The sequence below is a fragment of the Rhopalosiphum padi genome, chromosome 2 (genome assembly GCF_020882245.1).
Source record: "Rhopalosiphum padi isolate XX-2018 chromosome 2, ASM2088224v1, whole genome shotgun sequence".
In the NCBI taxonomy this organism is placed as follows: Eukaryota; Metazoa; Arthropoda; class Insecta; order Hemiptera; family Aphididae; genus Rhopalosiphum; species Rhopalosiphum padi.
The window spans coordinates 79,746,180-79,767,286 of record NC_083598.1 but is presented as its reverse complement, the minus strand read 5'-3'; the positions used below and the strand labels follow the sequence as shown (position 1 = coordinate 79,767,286).

The window sequence follows — 21,107 nt, the reverse complement described above, 5'->3', positions numbered from 1 at the left end:
TATTTTTCTATACAACTACTTAAAATATTCATTCATAATCCATTATAGTCGTGTCGTGACCGCATCATAGAAAAATAAAATATAAATGAAAAATTAATTTGTATAAATAAAAATATTAAAATAATAACTATTGATAAGTATATTTTTTATCAAAAATCATTTAATAAACTACAATAATAAATTGTATATTAAATTATTTAAGATAGGTAACACTAATAATATAGTAAACTAATATATCATACAAATCAAAAATATAAAGCTAATAAATTTAATTTTAATGTTATAATTTAAAAACGAATAACCATATAGGAACTTAAAATATTCATCAAGTGTTAAAATTATTATTTTCTATACATCATAGTATAATTTTCAAAATAGTTTGCCTTTTTTGAGCTATTCAATAGCAATTGAAATTTTTAATTTTTTTTCTTTAAATATCGGTAAAGATATTTTTATACGTGTTTAAAGTTAGAATTTTAACAAAATTCATCAAAATCACAAAAAATTACAAGTTATTTTGCAGTTAAACATATTAATATTAAATTTATATACCTATAATAAGCTTTCAAAATTTAATACAATGTTTCTTATAAAGTTTTTTATTTGGAAAAAAAATAGCATAAAGTTGAATAAAGTTTGGTATTCGTTTAGTATGTGATCTACCAAAACTATTATTTATAGGTACGGACAATTGATGACGGACCACCTATGCTTGCTTATCTATATAATTTTATTATATTAATATTATATAATATAACTATTTAAATGGTTTTTACTTTTTACCAATAGATTTTTCATTTTTTTCAACAATATTGTCAGTATATGTTCAGGCGTTAATCTTAAATCGTGTGTGTTTAAAATTTTAAAATGTTAGCAGTCGAATTGTATGCGATTATTTCTTTTGAAAAAACCGTGCTAGAATTTTTACAAAAAAATAAACTATTACCACAGAATTACGAAATTAATTTATGCCATAAATGTCACAGTGAAACAAAGATTTACATTAGAAAAAAACGATTAGCTACGGGTGAAATTCGAGAAATTAGCACTATACGATGTATTAAAAAAGGATGTCAGACATAAAAATCAATACGATCAACAAATGGATTTTTTACATATACTTAATATTTAATGCACGATGCAATTCAATAATCTCAGTTTGGGTCAAATACTAGAACTCATTTATTATTGGTCACAAGATTTACCCATTAATACTATTTCTGATTTAACGGGTCGTTCAAATGCAACCATTGTTGACTGGTTTAATTTTAAGTGTCGGTATTGGTATTTTTTTTAAGAAATATTTATAATAAAATAATTTTATGACATTTTTTTACACTGATATTGAATGTAATTCGTAATCTGTAATAATAAAATAACTTAATTTTATGATTTTTAATATGACTGTTTTTCAATTATTTATTATTTAATTATCGGTCCGGTAGGTCATGCATACTGAACGAATACCTAAAGTTGGTAGTTTTAAGTGTTTTAACTATATATGAGTGATTGAAAGTCTAATTTTGAAAACATTGGAAATTCAAATCTCAAATGTAGCTATAGTAATAGTATAATATAACAATTTTAGTTAGGTTTTGAATGTTTTGATTATTATATACAAAAATATTTAACTGTAGGCTATAGCTAAAGTAATTTTTTTCCAAGTTCAGACATAATCTAATTATTTAAATGTCATTATCATATTCTATATACGCACACTTAAATTTAAAAAAATATTTAGATTAAATTTAAGCTATTTATAAGTTATAACACGAAGTGTCACGAACCTATTCACACCGACACCGTTTTACCTTCTACGCATATCTACGTTGTAGAAACAACGTCATATTGGTTAAAGTTAATATTTAGAACAACTTCAGCTATATATATGTTACGGTAAAAGTACGAATACCGGTTAAACCTAGAATTTACCGGTAAATCCTAGGTTTCGCCGACTACTGATGGTAAATGTCCGAAATTCGGACATTTACCAATTGATTTCGGTAAAACCTAGGATATACAACATCGTTTGGTCAAACCCCGAATGATTTTTGTAGTTCGGACTTTTACAAACGAGATTTGGTAAATCTTAGGATAAACAATCAGTGTTAGTAAAAGTCCAAACATTTTTACCAAAGTTATTAATTATTATTATTAAGTACTAATGCAAAAATTGACAAATTAAATGTACTAAGTACATTTATTACTAGTATATTATTTTTATTATAATTAAATTAATTGTATTATTTTTTTTTTTTTTACTTTTATTTGAATTATACAATCTATACAATGTTTAGTATAATAAGCATAATGGAGAACAGAAATAGAAATAAAGTGAACAGAGAGACTTGAGTGGAGAAGCCGCCCACCGACGACACTCCGGCTTTATTTTTTTTTTTTTTTTTTTTTATTTTATTTTTTTTATTCGAGGAGTAGGTCGCGACACCATTTCCTCTTGAGTCTTTTTGGGGGGTTTCCAGGCATTGGGCTGGAAAGGTTTTTTGCAAGAATGTTCGGATGAACGTGAAGTGATTTGTGGTAGCGTTTGTAGAATTTAGAGGCGATTTCTTGTACAGTTAGTAGTTTTAAGTCAGTGTGTAAGGAGTGGTTCGAGACATAGAAAGGCGCATTTGTAATTAAGCGTAGAGTTTTATTTTGGACAACTTGAATTTTTTTAATATTAGATTTTTTTGCTGAACCCCAGATTTGGACACCGTAAGTCCAAATAGGTTTTATCAGGCTTTTGTATAGTGTTAGTTTGGTACTGATTGAGAGTTTGGATTTAGAGTTTAAAAAGTAGTTAAGGGAACGAAGTCGAGAGTTTAGCTTAATTTTGGAGGTATGAATATGGTGATTCCACGTTAATTTTTTGTCAAAGTTGATTCCTAGGTATTTTGTGGTGAGTGAAGTAGGAATTTGGATGTTGTTGAATGTGATTTGAGGACACAGGCCTTGTTTTAGCGTGAAAGTTATATGGCAAGATTTGGATTCGTTAATTTTTACTTTCCAGTTTTTACACCAGGATTCGATTTGAGTGAGGTGGTATTGAAGCATATGTTTGAAGCTATGATAGGATTTTCATGAGTCGAGATAATTGCTTTGTCATCAGCGTATTCTGCGACAAGGGTATTAGTGGAAGTAGGCTGGTCCGCAATAAATATGTTGAATAGCAAAGGGGCTGCAATTGCACCTTGGGGAACTCCAGCTTGAATTTCGGACTGGTCAGATAAAGAGGAGCGGTATCGTACAGCGAACTGGCGCTCGTGAAGGTATGATTTAAAAAACAGGTAAAACGTAGGTGGAAGGATTTTCTTTAATTTGTATAAGAGACCATCGTGCCATACACGGTCGAAGGCCTGTGCGACATCAAGGAAAGCTGCGGTACAATATTGTTTTTTCTCTAATGCTGATGCAATTGAGTCTGTAATCCTGTTTATTTGATGGATTGTGGAATGACTGGAATGCTGATTTCGGAAACCAAATTGTGTATTGGGAATGGTTTTGGACTTATTAATAATTGGATTTATTCTCTTGAGGATTAATTTTTCGAGAACTTTCGAAAAAAATGGTAGGAGACTAATTGGTCTGTATGACGAGGGAGATTCAGGAGGTTTGCCAGGTTTTGGAATTAATATTATAATAGAGGATTTCCATTGGAGTGGAAAATAGGTAAGGCGTAGAGTTGCGTTGAAGATATAAGTGAGGAGTATTATAGTCTTTTTGGGGAGGTTTTTGGCGATTTTAATTGTATTATTAAATTATTTATTTGTGCAGGCTTGGCTACTGTGACATCTCGAGTTGCATAATACATTTTTAGATCGGCATTTACATCTGTTTGTTACACATTTTTTCAAACAATCACACCTTTATATTATTTTTTGCTTCAACAACACCATTTAAAAGTTCAAAAACCGTATTTTAAGTGACATATTGAAAATCGTATACTTTTCGCGACAATTGTAAAATGAATACTGCACACAATATTATTTTTAATATGCCTATTCAATCTATAAATCAATCTATTATCAAACCTGTTCCGTATCATAAACTAAATTTTATTGTATGTGCAACACAGTATAAAGTAGGAACAACTTTTATCATATATAGGTCCCTTTTTGGCTAATTTATTGATTGTATTGTGAATTTGTGATTCTATTGATAGTGATTTGATTGTATGAGTACACGTGTCAAGGTCTTCCATTATCATGATGTATATGAAAGTCGAAATGAAAATTCCCAAAGTCCATACTTAAATAATAATAATATTATGATAATCAAGATAAAAGCCGATCGCAGTTTAGTTGTCATAATATAAAACAATAATATAAATGTGTGAATCTAATATATTAGTCATTGATATAGTACCTACCTATAATATACTTAAATAATAATAATAATTAATAACTTTGGTAAAAATGTTTGGACTTTTACTAACACTGATTGTTTATCCTAAGATTTACCAAATCTCGTTTGTAAAAGTCCGAACTACAAAAATCATTCGGGGTTTGACCAAACGATGTTGTATATCCTAGGTTTTACCGAAATCAATTGGTAAATGTCCGAAATTCAGACATTTACCATCAGTAGTCGGCGAAACCTAGGATTTACCGGTAAATTCTAGGTTTAACCGGTATTCGTACTTTTACCGTAACATATATATTATGTTAAATAAATAAAGTAATAATTAATAGGAATATAAATAATAAATAATGCAATTTGCTTTTGGCAAAAATTAGTATAGGCATGGTGAGTGTTTCAACCGTTTAATATTATTGCTATAATAAATAAATAACTAATAGGCAATAGTAATATACTAAATATAAACAAATGTCTTTAGAAAGTTAGAAATATACTGATTTGTTTCCACTTTAAATCGTTTTTCGTATATAGGTACTATATTCATTATTATTCAATAAAGATTTATCATATGAATTCAAATTTAACGAGTACATTACAGTGAAACTTGAGTCTCGACACCTATATTGATACCTATCATATGTTTATGTACAGCATCAGATAGTTACCAAATTTTAAAGTACTTGTCATTTTTATTTTAAACAATCAAAGTACTAACTTAGAAATCGCTCTCACTCTTTTATTTAGCGTCCACTTTATAGATTTTCAAAAATCTCAAACGCACTCCTCCCGTTCCCAATAAAAATTGAAAAAAATGAATCTTGTTTATTATACCTATCCCCAGTGCCGTGTTAAGGTGTAATGCCGCCGGGGGCAAACATATTTTGCCGCCTCGTAACCCCCTCCCTCACCACCACCACCATAACATCAATACCAATCATTTAAAAAAAAGGTATAATATACTTATTAAATGAATATATAATATTACAGAATACAGATACTTCATCGCATCACGCCATCACTTCTTAGACAAAACATAGGAGTTGGGCATAGATGTTTAACATAATAATATTAATACCTACCTATATAATCAATTACATACAATATTATTAAATCAATCATATAAAAATGAATTAATATTTTTTTTTTGTACTGGAAACTAATAAAAACGACTTATTCTGAAAAAAATACAATGCTGAATAATGTCAATATGTAAATTGATTTGCATGGGTAGAAAACAAATGATTATTTTGAAAAATGTCTCATAGTAATATATTAAATATTAAAAATAGGTACAGCACTATGAAAAATTCAACATAAAAACAAAAAACATCAAATTATTAAATATAAATTCTGTAATATACTTAAATGTAAACAATTTTTAAAAATAAATTAATAATTAATCATGACTGGAAATAGAGAAATTGCCCGTTTGCGTCGTTTCTAAGTATTTTTGTGAATTCACAATTATGCAGGTAGGCCAATACCTATCATAGATACGAATGTATGATATTAAAGAGAACTATCAACTATTTATAGTTAATAGTGTTGATACATGCTGCCTATTATTTATATTTAGTTTTTACACGAGTGCTTCACGCCAGTGAATGCGGTTGGCATCCGCGTAAAAGTGGAGGTATATATCAGGGCGCTATCATATATATCTTATCAAAATTTATATTATTTAATATTTTTTTTAAACTTTATTTCGTATAGGCATGATAAAAGTAAATACTACTTAATAATTACTTTAAAAACCACTAAATATGCATTAAAATAAATAAAAAACATAGATTTTTTTTTTAATCATGCTTGTGGTGTAGGTGTCAATAAATTACAATGCATTGAAAAACATGCAAACTCCTAGAAGTCCCTAGCCCTAAATTTATTACACTTATATAATAAACTAAATGTTTTTAAGTCCAATATGGTTTCAGCTTTAGGCCGTCATTTTCAGAAAAATGCCATTATACTTTATAACCCACCAAAATATCTATTTTGTTTTCTCAGGGTATGATAAAAAATAGACAATTTTATACGACTGAAGTTAAAAGGCCCCTCATTTCAGTGAATCCACTGCAATTGTTCCATTTGTCCTTGCATAAATATGGCACTGCCGGCAAAATTCTTAATATTCCTGTTTTGCCCTTACCATATTAGATGTTAATTAGATTTTATTTAGTGTAAAAACATTCAAAATCGAAACAAGGCAGTTTTGAATTTTAATGTAAGTGATTAATTGGATGAATTTAAAAAGTATACTGTCATAAAGTAAATATGGCTCTCTTGCTTTCAAAATTAGCTACAAATTTAATAATTCAATACTGACACATCATTTTAGTAGCTAAATGAAAAATTATATTTATTGTGGTGTTCTTGTATTTTATAGAGCTATTTTTTTACTATTCTAAAGTAGTCATTACTAAAAATAGATTAATTTTGAACTGTGGCAGTCTTGTTCTAGTTGTAGCCTGTAAAGTTAAATAGTTGTATTATTAAACAAAATTTAAAAAAGGTATACATTATTATTTATTATAATATACTAAAAATAAAGTGTTAATTTTTAGGTTTATTGATCATGGCCAGTGTAAAACTATTAATTACACTTAAGTAAACTGTGGTCTGTAAACACAATTTATTTAATGTATTATTGAATTAACTAATATTTTTAAACAGTTTATTAGTACATAATATTATAATCATGGCAGTCAAATGGAAAAGATACATCAGTCATATTAATACATTTGAATAATAGTTTAATATGATTGGTTATTATGTTACAAACATAAAAATTAAAAGTTTTAAATTGTTGAATAAAAGGGACTTACAATATCTTAATTCACACAATGAATATTTTAAGAAGTTATAAATAATGTACAGTTCTTAGATAAAATATAAAAATCACTTGTATTTAAAAATAATTTAAAATAAAATAAATCTGTTATGATACTTAAAGAATAATAATTATGAATAATAAATTAATATTATGCTTACCTGTTCTAAGCCATTAAACATATAAATCTATTACAATATACATAAATATAAATATATTAGTTTAGTTTTAATTATGCTTAATTAAAGATTGTCCATTTGCAGCTCATATGTCATCCAAGAAAAGTTTGAAATATGTAATATCATATATATATATATATATATATCATGTAAATTATTTTAAATGTTTTAATCCAAATTCATGACTGTTATTGTGTTAAAAATATAAAAAAACCAAAATAAATCTGCTATAAATAAATCATGGTAATAATTATAATAATAAATTTAAATATTAGGTTAGGTTGTTTATTTATAGTGAAGTTTATTAGTTAACTATAAACTAGTTTATTATTCATCAATGGATCGTGATTGAAAAAAATTAGTGATCATGGATAATAATTTAAAGTGTAAAGAATGCAATAAAACATTTAGTTTGAATAAGAGCTTATATGCTTACTTCAGAAAGTTTCATGGTATTGAACTGGTTGCACCAAAGATTCAAAATTACAATTGTGAATATTGTGATAAAAAGTATTCAAAAGAACGATATTTATCTGAACATCTTCAAAACGTTCATGGTACCAGAATTTCAAAAAAATCAACTAGGATCATTTGTCCTTATGATGCATGTGAGGAACGTTTGTACTCATTTGTGAAACTGAGAAGTCATTTATCTGAAATTCATCAAACTGACGTTGAGCTGGAGGAACTCACTTTTGATACGATCTCTGGTATGTACATTGATTTTTTTTATTATTATCTAAATAAATTGCCATAATTTAGACTCATTAAATTTGAATTAAATATATCAACAGATTTTGAAGCATGGAAGCATGACATGGAACAAAAAACAGTATCTATGTATGTACTCGATAGTGCTGAAAGAGATTTGTCTGATGGTAGTACTAAAAAACATCTCTTCTGTCATCGTTCATGGAATTATCGTAAGAAAGGAAAGAATTTAAGAATGACCAAATCTCTGGGGACAAACAAAATAAATAGATTCTGTCCATCAAAAATTGAAATTACGACTTTCAAATGTGATGGAGTTTCAACTATAAAAGTCAAATTTTGGAGTACTCATTGTGGTCATGCACATGATATTGGGCGTATACGATTGGATAAAGAAACAAAATCAATGATCGCAAGTAAGAATAAGAATTTTAAAGTCGAAAAAAATAATTAAAGAGAAAAGAACAGATTGGATCCTTAAATTAGTTTGTTTCTCTTCAAGTATGTTTTTGACTTCTCATCAAAAAAAAATTGTTAGTAAAATTACTTGTCATGTGAAAATTCAGAACAACCAACAAGTAATATATAAACTATTAGTTTTTAAAAATCATGAAATAAATATTAAAATAAAATAAAATAAAAATTAATTAATCAGTTGATTAACAATACTTATACAATTGTTCAAAAACAATATATTCTTTAAAATTATTATTTTATAATTTATATTCATTTTTTTTTCCATCATTTTGTTTTACTAGGCAAATTACAACAAGGGGTCACATGGGACCATATTTTAGATGATATTCGTGATGGAACAGTTTCTGAGTCACAGCAACGGTTGCTCCTCTTTGAGCGTCAAGATTTATGTATATATAAATAAAGACTTTGCCCTTATTATAATGAGTAAATTCCAAGCTCAGCAAATTATTAAATTTGGTCCAGATAAAATATGCATTGATGGCACGCATGGCACCAATGCATATGATTTTCAACTTCACACGCTCATGACTGTAGATGAATATGGAACAGGATGCCCTGTTGCATACTGCTTTTCCAATCGAGCTGATGAGATGATTTTTAAATTATTCTTCTGTCAAATTAAATCAAAAGTGGGAATTATCAAATTTGAAATCTTCATGTCTGATGACGCACCTGCATATTACAATGCTTGGAGTATCATCATGGGAGATGTTCCACACAGACTTCTGTGTACATGGCACGTAGATCGAAACTGGAGAAAAAATTTGTGTAAAATCAAAGGTGGGCCAGAGAAAAAATCCCTCATATATAAGACCTTACAAGTTTTATTGCAAATCACATCAGTTGATGAATTTAAAACATGTCAAGATCAAGTCATAAATGACTTGTTAAAGGATGAAGATACTCATGCATTTGGAATATATTTTAAGGACAATTACTCAAAACGATCTGAGGTTTGGGCTTACTGCTATAGATTAAGAAAAGGTATTAACACAAATATGTACCTTGAAGCTTTTCATAAAGTTTTAAAACATATTTATTTAGAAGGAAAGAAATGTCAACGCTTGGATAAGACAATAAATGCTGTTATGAAGATAAATAGAGACATGATTTTTAAAAGATTAATTAAAATATCAAAAAATGTTAAGACATCCAAAGAAAAAAAATTTGTGAGTCATATACGAGGTGAGTTTAGAAGATAATATTAGAGAAGAGAAAGAAGATTTATTGTTATTTATACAAGTCTCTCAAGAATGCAATAAACCTGATACAATTGAAAACATTATTTATAAATCAGGACTCATTCAAAAACTGCTTGTTTCTAAACAAATAAGTAATGAAGAAACAATTTTAATTGAAAAAAGATGGATATTTTAAAAATTTTGAATAAAACTGATAAAATTTATTTTAAGGCTACAGAAAAAGTAAATATTAGAAAAAATATTGATTCTCAAATCAGATTTTATTCCACAAAAAAAAGAAGAATTGAAAAAAATCAACTTCAAAAACCTTCACTCCATGAAGTAAATACAATCCAGGAAGAGCTTGGCAACGACAATCATGCTGTTAATATTCATAGTGCGTTTGATCATACTTATGATCAACAATAACATTTTAATCATTTACAAGGTACAATTATGTTGGTTTTACGTCAATAATTAATAAATAATGAGGTTTTATAATGTAACTGATTTTAATTTATTTTATACATATTTCAAACTTTTCTTGGATGACATAAGAGCTGCAAATGGACAATCTTTAATTAAGCATAATTAAAACTAAACTAATATATTTATATTTATGTATATTGTAATAGATTTATATGTTTAATGGCTTAGAACAGGTAAGCATAATATTAATTTATTATTCATAATTATTATTCTTTAAGTATCATAACAAATTTATTTTATTTTAAATTATTTTTAAATACAAGTGATTTTTATATTTTATCTAAGAACTGTACATTATTTATAACTTCTTAAAATATTCATTGTGTGAATTAAGATATTGTAAGTCCCTTTTATTCAACAATTTAAAATTTTTAATTTTTATGTTTGTAACATAATAACCAATCATATTAAACTATTATTCAAATGTATTAATATGACTGATGTATCTTTTCCATTTGACTGCCATGATTATAATATTATGTACTAATAAACTGTTTAAAAATATTAGTTAATTCAATAATACATTAAATAAATTGTGTTTACAGACCACAGTTTACTAAAGTGTAATTAATAGTTTTACACTGGCCATGATCAATAAACCTAAAAATTAACACTTTATTTTTAGTATATTATAATAAATAATAATGTATACCTTTTTTAAATTTTGTTTAATAATACAACTATTTAACTTTACAGGCTACAACTAGAACAAGACTGCCACAGTTCAAAATTAATCAATTTTTAGTAATGACTACTTTAGAATAGTAAAAAAATAGCTCTATAAAATACAAGAACACCACAATAAATATAATTTTTCATTTAAATAAACTCCACTTCTACAAATTAAATATTATTAAATATTAAATAATTAAATAATAAATTATGATAAGAGATATAAGATAACGCCCTGATATTTACCCCCACTTTTACGCGGATGCCAACCGCATTCACTGGCGTGAAGCATTCGTGGTATTTCTGGTATTTTAGTTTCTTATCAAATTGGCCACACTGTTAAGATTCTAGAATATTCCATGTTTTGAGTTTTAACATAATTTAATTCTTTCATTGAACTACCTATCACTATATAACTAAGTTCTAAGCGCTGTTTTACCGCAGCTGTATACTACTCTACCGCCTGTAGACCTGTACCCCTGTACCACGGGTTTCTCCATCGTTATTCGTTTCCATTATTCTGTGCAGAACATCTACAGAAATTACATTTACTAGATAATTACTATTTGATTGAGTATTTTCAGTTATATTCATTAATTTATTAAATTTTTAATCATAGTAAGAATTTTACCATAATTTTATTAATTTTATAAATTATTTATTGTATGAACTTTTCATCAAACTTATTAGATTTAAGTATTCAATATTATTTAAGTAAATCATTAATAAACAATTGTATTTTTATAATTTTGTAGATGGCTAAATGGGGTGAAGGAGATCCACGATGGATTGTTGAAGAACGCCCGGACGCCACTAACGTTAACAACTGGCATTGGTAATTTGTTAAATTATTTTCATACATTCTGTAGAAATAAACGCTTCTAGGGTTTAGATTTGTTTTTAAACTCAATAATTGTATTATTACTGTAAATGTTCAATCTATATTATTGTTATTGATACCTATTTTCAATTTGAAAAAAACTTAAAATTACAATTAAATAGTTAATTTTAAAGTTAAGTTCAGTTAATAGTTAATACTTAATACAAATAAGAGTAAGGTCTTAATATATATATCATAATTTACTTGTAAAATTAATTTGATGTATTTTCTTATAACATTTTATATTTCATTTTCAATTGGTTATTGCTTTTATTAGATTTTCTATGGATTATAAAATAATCAAAAAACTTAACTCTATTTTAAACAAAACATAATGTTTTTTTTTCAATTAATTATTATTTTGATTTAATATGTTAAGGTATTATTTTAACTGTTGAGGTTAATATATTATACAATTTATAATTAAGGTTTGTTTATTTTTATTTTTTTTTAGGACAGAAAAAAATGCATGCCAATGGTCTAAGGACAAACTTAATGCCTTATTAGTTGGTATGGTATTAGAAAACGATGTAGCTAAGTGTGAGATTGCGAAGATCGAAAGTTGTGAAGGAGAAGCTGTTGCAAATAACAGAAAGGGCAAGCTCATATTCTTTTATGAATGGGATTTAACTTTAAATTGGAAAGGACATTTAAGTGGTACTGCAAAAGAGATAGAGGGCACAATAAACATACCAAATTTAAGTGAAGAAAATAGTGTAGCTGAAATTGAGGTATTAATGCTAATTTTTTTGTAACTTTTGTGTTGATTATTGTCATGTTTGTAATTTTAATAATATGTTGTATCAACTTAGTTATAAATTAATTACTTTGTTAACAGATAAATATTTCATTGAAAGAACCATCAAATGAAGCAACAATAGTTAAAGATTTTCTTTACCACCAAGGGCGTAGTAAAATCCGAGATCAGCTAGAAAAATATATAAAGGATCTTAAAGAAGGTATACATTTAGAAGTAAATAATAAATATTTCCAAAAAATTATAATTAGTTATCTATTAATAATTTATTTTTATACTTTTATAATATAGTAAGAGGTTTGAGATATTGACAATCCCCAGTTTAATTATATTTAATTTATAATTTAAAGTTTGGTCCAGTTCTAAACATTGAGATTTTAGGTTTTTTTTTATATTTATCATTTACAGAGTAATTTTTCAATAAATTCTCCCAAACTCGGTGAGCACCTTTTATGTATTATAATTTATAATTAATAAGTTGGATGGAGAATACACATATTCTAATCTCTATTTTTAAGCATTTTATCCTATATCATTACGCTCGCCCTCCCCCATTCAGTGTCGGATTAAGTGTTTCACGGGCCTTAAGCAAATAAATAAACGGGCCTACTTGGCTATAAGGAGAAAAATAAAGGTGCTTATTACAAATTAAAAAAAATTTCATTATTAAAAATTGTATTTATGAATATAAATAATAATTGTGTATTTGTGTCAAACACATTTTTAAACTAGTTGAATACTAAAATATATGTATATTTATTATATAAAATTATTAAAATTAGTCACTGTCATCATTGCAACTGTTCACTTGTCTCTCCTCTTCATCAGTACATAATTTTTTTTTTCTGGCTTTTTCATTTGAAAAAGTTCAAATGACATCATCCAAGTTTAGAGATTGTATAAATTCACTCTCAATGCTCAAAATTCCAAGATTCTGCAGACAATTTTGTGATAGTGAAGATCGTAATACGGTTAACAATTTTAATCGGGAAAAAGATCTTTCACCAGTACAGTTGGTACATTTAAAAGAAATATTTAAGCGTATCTTTCAACTTTGGAAAACTCTCAGTCACATTTAAATCAACTATCATTTTATACATATTAAGCAAAATATTTTTATTCTTATTTTTGTTCGTAGTAATTAATTACTGTTATTACCTATTAGTATACCCGTATTATAGTAGTGTACTCATATACAGTAGACGGCCGATGACGGATAAAAACGAAATCTTTTGTTATATAGAAATAAATATGTGTATAAACTATAATTTTGTCGAATTCAATTGAAATCCGGATGTAGTCTGGCCGAATTTTGTCCCCAATAAACGGTCTAATAATTTGGTAAAATATTGAGTCGATGTCAGGTCCATGACAATCGACTTAGTGTGCAAATCTACAAATTTTAAATTTCAGTACTTAATTTGCTTGTAAGTTAATCCGGCACTGCCCCCATTGTATCTCTCATGTATTATGTTTTATATCTATCCCAATAATGTTAAACAAAAAAAACAATGTGAAAAAAATGTTTATTTTACTAATATTAATAATAAAGTTACCTAAGAGTTTAATTATTGTGTTTTTATTAATTATATATTTGATTTATTGAATTGGATCAATTATGGTTAGATGTACATAATATTTATAGTATTTGTCATATTGAGGAATGATTAGAAATAAAGTCTGATAAATAAGATTAGTAATTTAGGCTTATTTTAGTCTTATTTTAAAGACTGATTTTTTACTGTTAAACTGAAATTTTTTTTTACATATAATATAATAAATGGTAGGGAAAATAAAGTGAAAAAAAAGTGATTTGTAATATCTACATCACATATCTCCCAAAAACTAATTTCACCACTCTAACTGACTATGCAAATTATACCACTACTTTAGCATCAAACAGAAATCCAATGCAAAAATTCTGTGTATCCCATGCTATGCAATGTCACATAAATCAAATCTCAAACTGGTTCATAAATGGAAAATAAAATAAACGTAAGCAAGTTGGTCGAAATAAATTTTATTTTTAACAAAAACAAAATTGCTCTCATCTAACACTTAACAATATATCTGTATAAATTAAAAAAAGAAACATAATACTTAGGGAGTCTACTTGGATAAAAGGTTTACATTAGACCCATCACATAAAAAACAAAGAAAAACAATATAATACATTCCTAAATATTCTCCCACTACTGTCTTACAGAATTAAGATTTGAGGTAAAGCAAAACTCTCCAATTTAAGATCTATACAAGCTTTTCAGTATATATGTCTTAGACAACATAGTATGTAGATACAATTTCCCTTTAAAATTATGAATTAAGATAATTATTAAAATAAAAAATTGTTTTTTTTTTTCGGTTAAAATATATAATTTTATTCTAATTGTTCATTTTTGATAATTTATAAATGTATAGTACATCCCTTAAATTGCTAATGAATAATAACAAATTATTTTATTCTAGAATTTTCAAAAGGTATGATTTTGCCAAAAAAAGATATTGAAAGTTCTTCTAAACCAAAATTATCAAACGAATCTTTCAAAAATCTTCACAATTCTGAAAATGTAAGATTTGTTACGGTGATACAAATTAATTAAACAAATTAAATTAATTAATTCTTGTTATTTTTATAGGGTGCAAAAGAAGACAATTCGAAATCGAAAATAGATACTACTACTGTTGTAATGGATGTAGTATTCCAGTGTTCTGGTGAAGATTTTTACAATGTGCTCACAACACCAGAAGTCAGTATATTAGTGTTATAAATAAATTAAATAGTTGAAATAATTTAAAATTATTTCTTTTTAGCTTGTTTCAGCTTTTACTCAACAATCCGTCACATTTCAAGCAACTAAAGGTGGGAAATTTCAATTGTTTGATGGGAATATTACTGGTGAATTCATAGAACTTGTAAGTAAATTGAATTCCTACTAAAGTTGATATTAACCTACTTTACATACTTAAATTTATTTGCTTAGTGCCCTGGCAAAAAAATTGTTAAAAATTGGAGAACTAAACAATGGCCTGATTGGCTATATTCTACTGTTACTGTTACTATTAATCAACAAGAAGACCATACTAAAGTTAAAGTTACTCTTGTGGGAGTGCCCAAAAGGTTATACATATATATATATATATATTTAAATTGTTTTTGTTAAAACCATTTATTAACAATTTATTTTTTTAGTGATGAAGCTATTACTCGTCAAAATTGGGAAAGATACTACTTCACACCAATTAAAAGAACTTTTGGATACGGGATGTTATTATAAGTCTGAACAATTCAATAAATTCTTAATATAGTTTTTTGTATTTATTTTTGAAATGTAATAGCTTGTCTATCAAAAAAATATGCACTTTACTTTCTTTTGTGCCTATTGATATTTGTTGTTTCATATGCGATATGCCCTTCATAGATATTAATTTACCTTCTTAATTATGATTTGTTTAAATTTCTGTCACATAAATTCAAGTTATTCAACAGAATTAAAAATAAAAAACAGTTTTTTAAATTCTAATGCGTTTATTATTTATTTGTAATATTAAAACCATTTATCCATTGTATTCAACATCTAGTAAGTATTTTTTTTAATTTTTAAAAAGTACTTAACTATTATAAATGAGTAAATTTCTAAATTAAATTAATTTAGGTGGTGATTGGAAAACCGGTGGGGGCATTTCTGGACATTTTTGCACCAAATCCTTCATTTTCATGCATTCTGAACCTGTTAAAATAATAAAATAGTTTTATCATTGTAAACAATTTCCTTAACTCAACTTACTTTCAATCCATACATTTTTGGGACAGTTCTGAAATAATAAACAAATTATTATAAGTAAATGCACATATTCTATGTTGTATCTATTATCTACGATGTTTGCTGTTAAAAAAAGCATGAGGTTGAACAGTTACTTTCAATTTATAATATATAAAATAAAAATGTATATATTATATCCTTTTTCCTAATATAACAGATTTTTTTTTAGATTTAATGTTCTTCTAAAATTATTATTGTACCTCATTTAATACTTATTGCTTAAGGCTTAACATATTTTAAGAATTGTATATAATGTATTATACTATATTGTTAATAATTTTTGCCTAATATTCTAGTAAACATTACGTAGTAATTTACAGTAATTATTTCTTATAAAATAAACATTAACACAGTTTTGATTTTAAATTCAAATATTTTCAACTTAAACTAGTTCATTTATGTGTTGTAGAAGTACATTACTTAATATTGAGTCAAATATTAATATTCCTAGTACATTTTAGATCTATATCTTTAATTTTCTATAATATATTTAATTATACTGATAATTACAATTTTAATAGGGTTCGTTTAAAATTTAATTTAATCATTTAAATGAAAATTTGAGTTTAAATGGTTCTTATAATAGGTAACATTTTAAAATTAAAAAATTTCACTTTTGGTATAATTTCTGTAGTATTAAAGTAGTAAAAATAACATTATTTCTTCATTCTTAAATGGATTTATAAAAAATAATTATTTTACCATGTAAATATCTCTTAAGAAACACTTCATCAATCTTCCTGCAGGAGTATTCATCATTATAACTTGTTTTTTTTCTTCTTGTTTAACTACAATCAAAATATTTACATTTTTAAATGATACCCACTAAATAACATTAATATTAATTCACCATCATTAAAGCATTTATTGAGAGTATTTTGCCATATAGACTTCCATTTTTCGTCATTGTTCATTCCTTCAGCCATCTTTTTTATAATAGCATCTTCATTAAGTTTTCCATCATTAGTCTATAGTATTAAATTACATTTTTAAATATTTTTTCATTTATTTTAATATATACTGTATTTATTTTATACTTACAGTTAATCCAGATTGCATGAAAATACATTGGAAAAGACATGGTGGCTCTATAATTTGTAAATTGACATGAATTTTTTTTTATAAATATTCTATAGATAGGTATATTAAAATAACACATATAAATACATTTATAGATTTTCAGTACAGATTTCCATGAACAAGTAACTACTTTTTTGTTAATAATGAATATGAACATCAAAAGCAAAACCAAGTACCTATCTATCTCTATTACATCATAGAATTGATTTATTATAACTTATAATAATGTTTATAGGTACCTAGTATAAACATTGTACACATCTACTAGAAAATTAGGATTAATAATAATATAGTAGACATTAGACAGTAGTTTAAATTGAGTCTATAAAAATGTTTGATGCAAAAAATAATTTTGATTTAGACTAAAATGATAGAGTGAGTAGTTTGACATTATATTTCATTACTGTGGTGAGTCATTGAACACTTGATTCATGAGTGAAATTATTACCAAATATAAATTTTTAATCACCTTTTCCATGTGCCATTTCTTTGTATTCTTTTGTTTCAGGTTTATCCTTGAATTGTTTGAACTTTTCAAAACATGTTTCCCAAGCATTGTCCAAACCAGGTAATATATTTGGCATTTGACAACATGTAGGTAATTTCTGTTTAGATATAATATAAATAAAAAATATACCTTTAAACATATAGGCAATAATATATTACAACTTATAAATAATTATTTGTAGACTTGTAGTCGTTAAAGATGATTTCACCATTTTTTTTTATATACTTACCTATTCAAAATATAACTTTAATACGAACCAAATTACTTTTACCTACCTAATATTTATGAAACTAATTATTGAAAAATTTTTCAGAATAGTTGAAGTATATTGAATAATATTGTTCATTACCCATAAGTTAAATATGAAAGCAATTTAGGCAATTTGCAATTTAAGCCATTTTTAAGTACCCGCCTAGAAAATACCTCTAGCCATTTAAGTATTTCTATTATTTCCGCCAGTTCGCTAAAATTAATGTTTTTATTATCTTAGTCAAAACACGTTGGCACAAAAAAATACAACATTTTACAGATATTAATTATTAAAATACAATTATTTTTTCAAAGAACGACAATATTATTTTATAATTTTTATATATTTTAATAATTTTAACTTAGTAGGTAATTTAAGTAATTTTATAATACTATAATAATTATAATGGTAAATGCATAATAAGAAATAATAATAAGCATATAACGATCTACCTAATTCCGTTATTTCTAAATTGTTATTAGGTAAGTATAAGCAAGGGCGTAGCCAAGGAGATTCAGGGTTTAGACCTTCCCCCCAAAATTTTTTCTTGAAATAAGATTGAATAGTTTCATTTTTTCATTTCATATTTTATTACATAATATAACATATTTATACTCTAACCCCCCCGCCCCCCAAAAAAGTCTCCTGGCTCCTACATATTATTTTAATTCCTATGTACATATATTACTGATACTGTAATAAAAAATGTATTATTTTTTTTTATGCTGAGTATATTTAAAAAAAGGGTGGCAAAGTGGATATTACTCTGCTGTATAGTGATGGAGAGTAGGTCACTATAATGGATGTGTTAAATTTGAATGCAACGACAGGTATCATTATATACGAAAAACGATTCTGAATGGAGATGATTTATCAGTCTAGGATAATTAATAATTAGTAAGATATATCATATTATTACCTATATTGGCTAAGTTTAGATTGTAATATATTGTTATTTTACGCGATTTCGTAAAAAATTAAATTTCATACGCTCATAAAGTTTTTTTTTATATTGACGCGTCAATATAATGATTCGTTTTTGAGTTACAGCAAAATAAAAAAAATCGATTTTGTCAAAAACTATATGGTTATGCAAAGAATTCCTGTTTCCCTTACTTTTTTAGAGTTTTTCCTGATGTTTTTGAAAATAATGAAAATTAAGTACAAGTACCAACTAAACTCGTTTTCCTTTTCAAAGAGAGGCTGAAGTCAAAAATCGAAGCACTATTACTACTTCAAAACGTGATGACAGACACAAAAAAAAAAAACACATAGTAAAATCAATACATTCATCATTCCGTTCAGAATCTATAAGTATACGGTTAATTATACGTAGTTTTTAATCTTAATAAAACATATTTTCTCATAAGGGTATAATATGATACCCCTATATTATATCTTTTCAGTGAACCATTTAATTTCCTTTATCTGCAACTTAATTGATTATAAATACCTTCTTAATTTACATAAATTGTGACGGTCGACTATTTAATTAAGTCCCTATAAGTTACATTTCATATTATTGAAATTTTTTATTAATTTGTTTTTCATTATTCTACCACTTAAATCTATTATATTAATCTTACACTAATATTTTGTAATTCAAGACAATTCCACCGTTATTTTAAAATATTTTTAATATTTTGACCTTACACCACAAAATAAATAAATTCCCTATGATAAAAATTATAACAATATTTTTTTTATATTTATTAAATCGATAATTCAAAATATACTTCATCCATAACAAGATAACAGTGACTCCGAAGCTCACATAATATGGCTCAATCTCTCTCTATTTATATATTGCTCTATAATATTATCTACATTGTTATATATTAGGTATGTCAAACAACTCAAACATATAGATAATGGGTAGTGAGGAGTAAAATAATTATACCTATAGTTTTATTTATTTACGTTGATTTATTATTTAAAATATCATTGTGAATATATTAAAAGATTTGATTTTAAAATCGAGTATTTTGTGATAAATTGTGTGGATGTTAGATATGTTTTTCGTTTTTCCTATATTTATTTTTTTACCTCAGTTCAATTTTTACACAATTATTACGAGCAAAAAGCAAAAAATTTAATTTATTAAAAAGGTTCATAGATTATTACCTATGTATAGTAGTTAGTTAAGATCATATATTTTACAAAAAGGCAGATTTTATTTTTTTATCAATATTTATTATATATATACCTTTTCTGGGCTTGGAAGGAGAGTTCGGCATTCATCATCACTTGTCATTCGTTTTTGGCGTAAAATCCATGTTCTCTCGTACCCAGCAGTCTATAAAAAACCACGTAACTTACTAACTTATGAAATATTTTTTAGTATACTTTGGTATTTTATACCTAATTAATTTTTTATTTTATTTTAATTTATAACTTGATTTATTATAAGTAAATAAATTTTAACACACTTACAAATACTGTTTGGCAGATGATCGCAAAAATACATATAAAAATCACTTTCTGCATTTTAACCGTTTAATTAATATCTCATTAAATTGCGACAAGTAAGCTAAGCGACAACTAGAAGTTAGAACTTCTAAACTGAACACTAACTATAGATTTATAATTATCTTGCTTTTAAATAAAATCGTTGTGTTTTATGTAAAAAATAACAATATAGACCATATAGGTATAGTAAATTATTATAGTTATTAAATCTTTGTCAAGGCCTGCAGCAATTGTTTGAATAGGTAATTGTTTATTCATTGTTAAGGTTAACTACAGGAAACTAGAAAGCACATACTTATTTTAAGCTACAACATAGCTTATAACAAGCTACAACAATTAGGTAACAAGTAAACATATACATATTGTTGGAAAACTTAAATAATGTCCTCTAGTATTTAGCAATAATTATGTTGGTATTTCAATCCGTAATTGTTGATGACA

At 25.9% G+C, this 21,107-nt stretch overlaps 3 protein-coding genes across 3 annotated transcripts; 2 read left to right on the top strand and 1 right to left on the bottom strand.

Annotated features, from left to right (window-relative positions):
* Positions 1-7,670: 7,670 nt before the first annotated feature.
* Positions 7,671-10,994, top strand: LOC132919091 (uncharacterized). The gene is made up of 6 exons (XM_060980440.1): positions 7,671-8,078; positions 8,163-8,495; positions 8,838-8,945; positions 8,995-9,512; positions 10,376-10,402; positions 10,926-10,994. Exons 1-6 carry the CDS (start codon positions 7,736-7,738, stop codon positions 10,992-10,994), a joined length of 1,398 nt encoding a protein of 465 aa, XP_060836423.1. The 5' UTR covers positions 7,671-7,735.
* A 308-nt stretch (positions 10,995-11,302) lies between these two features.
* LOC132921464 (activator of 90 kDa heat shock protein ATPase homolog 1) lies at positions 11,303-16,059 on the top strand. The gene is made up of 9 exons (XM_060984505.1): positions 11,303-11,519; positions 11,657-11,736; positions 12,236-12,512; positions 12,620-12,740; positions 15,005-15,105; positions 15,175-15,285; positions 15,350-15,451; positions 15,520-15,656; positions 15,729-16,059. The coding sequence occupies exons 2-9, from the start codon at positions 11,657-11,659 to the stop codon at positions 15,811-15,813; spliced, it is 1,014 nt and encodes a 337-aa protein (XP_060840488.1). The 5' UTR covers positions 11,303-11,519; the 3' UTR covers positions 15,814-16,059.
* Positions 16,045-20,796, bottom strand: LOC132921465 (general odorant-binding protein 67-like). Its single transcript, XM_060984506.1, has 8 exons — positions 20,631-20,796; positions 20,404-20,493; positions 17,909-18,044; positions 17,401-17,447; positions 17,210-17,327; positions 17,062-17,147; positions 16,324-16,351; positions 16,045-16,266 (listed from the first exon to the last, which is right to left on the bottom strand). Exons 1-8 carry the CDS (start codon positions 20,682-20,684, stop codon positions 16,178-16,180), a joined length of 648 nt encoding a protein of 215 aa, XP_060840489.1. The 5' UTR covers positions 20,685-20,796; the 3' UTR covers positions 16,045-16,177.
* Positions 20,797-21,107: the final 311 nt, after the last annotated feature.

Excerpts from the sequence above, each read along its gene's own strand:
- LOC132919091 (XM_060980440.1), top strand. The coding sequence starts at position 7,736 with ATGGATAATAATTTAAAGTGTAAAGAATGCAATAAAACATTTAGTTTG. Across the intron at positions 8,496-8,837 it reads AACAAAATCAATGATCGCAA|GCAAATTACAACAAGGGGTC; the intron begins GTAAGAATAAGA and ends TTGTTTTACTAG. Across the intron at positions 10,403-10,925 it reads TGTTTAATGGCTTAGAACAG|GCTACAACTAGAACAAGACT; the intron begins GTAAGCATAATA and ends TTAACTTTACAG.
- LOC132921464 (XM_060984505.1), top strand. The coding sequence starts at position 11,657 with ATGGCTAAATGGGGTGAAGGAGATCCACGATGGATTGTTGAAGAACGC. Across the intron at positions 12,513-12,619 it reads ATAGTGTAGCTGAAATTGAG|ATAAATATTTCATTGAAAGA; the intron begins GTATTAATGCTA and ends CTTTGTTAACAG. Across the intron at positions 15,657-15,728 it reads CTTGTGGGAGTGCCCAAAAG|TGATGAAGCTATTACTCGTC; the intron begins GTTATACATATA and ends TTATTTTTTTAG.
- LOC132921465 (XM_060984506.1), bottom strand. The coding sequence starts at position 20,684 with ATGCAGAAAGTGATTTTTATATGTATTTTTGCGATCATCTGCCAAACA. Across the intron at positions 17,148-17,209 it reads CAATAAATGCTTTAATGATG|TTAAACAAGAAGAAAAAAAA; the intron begins GTGAATTAATAT and ends TTTTGATTGTAG. Across the intron at positions 16,352-17,061 it reads TCTTAAGAGATATTTACATG|AACTGTCCCAAAAATGTATG; the intron begins GTAAAATAATTA and ends TTATTATTTCAG.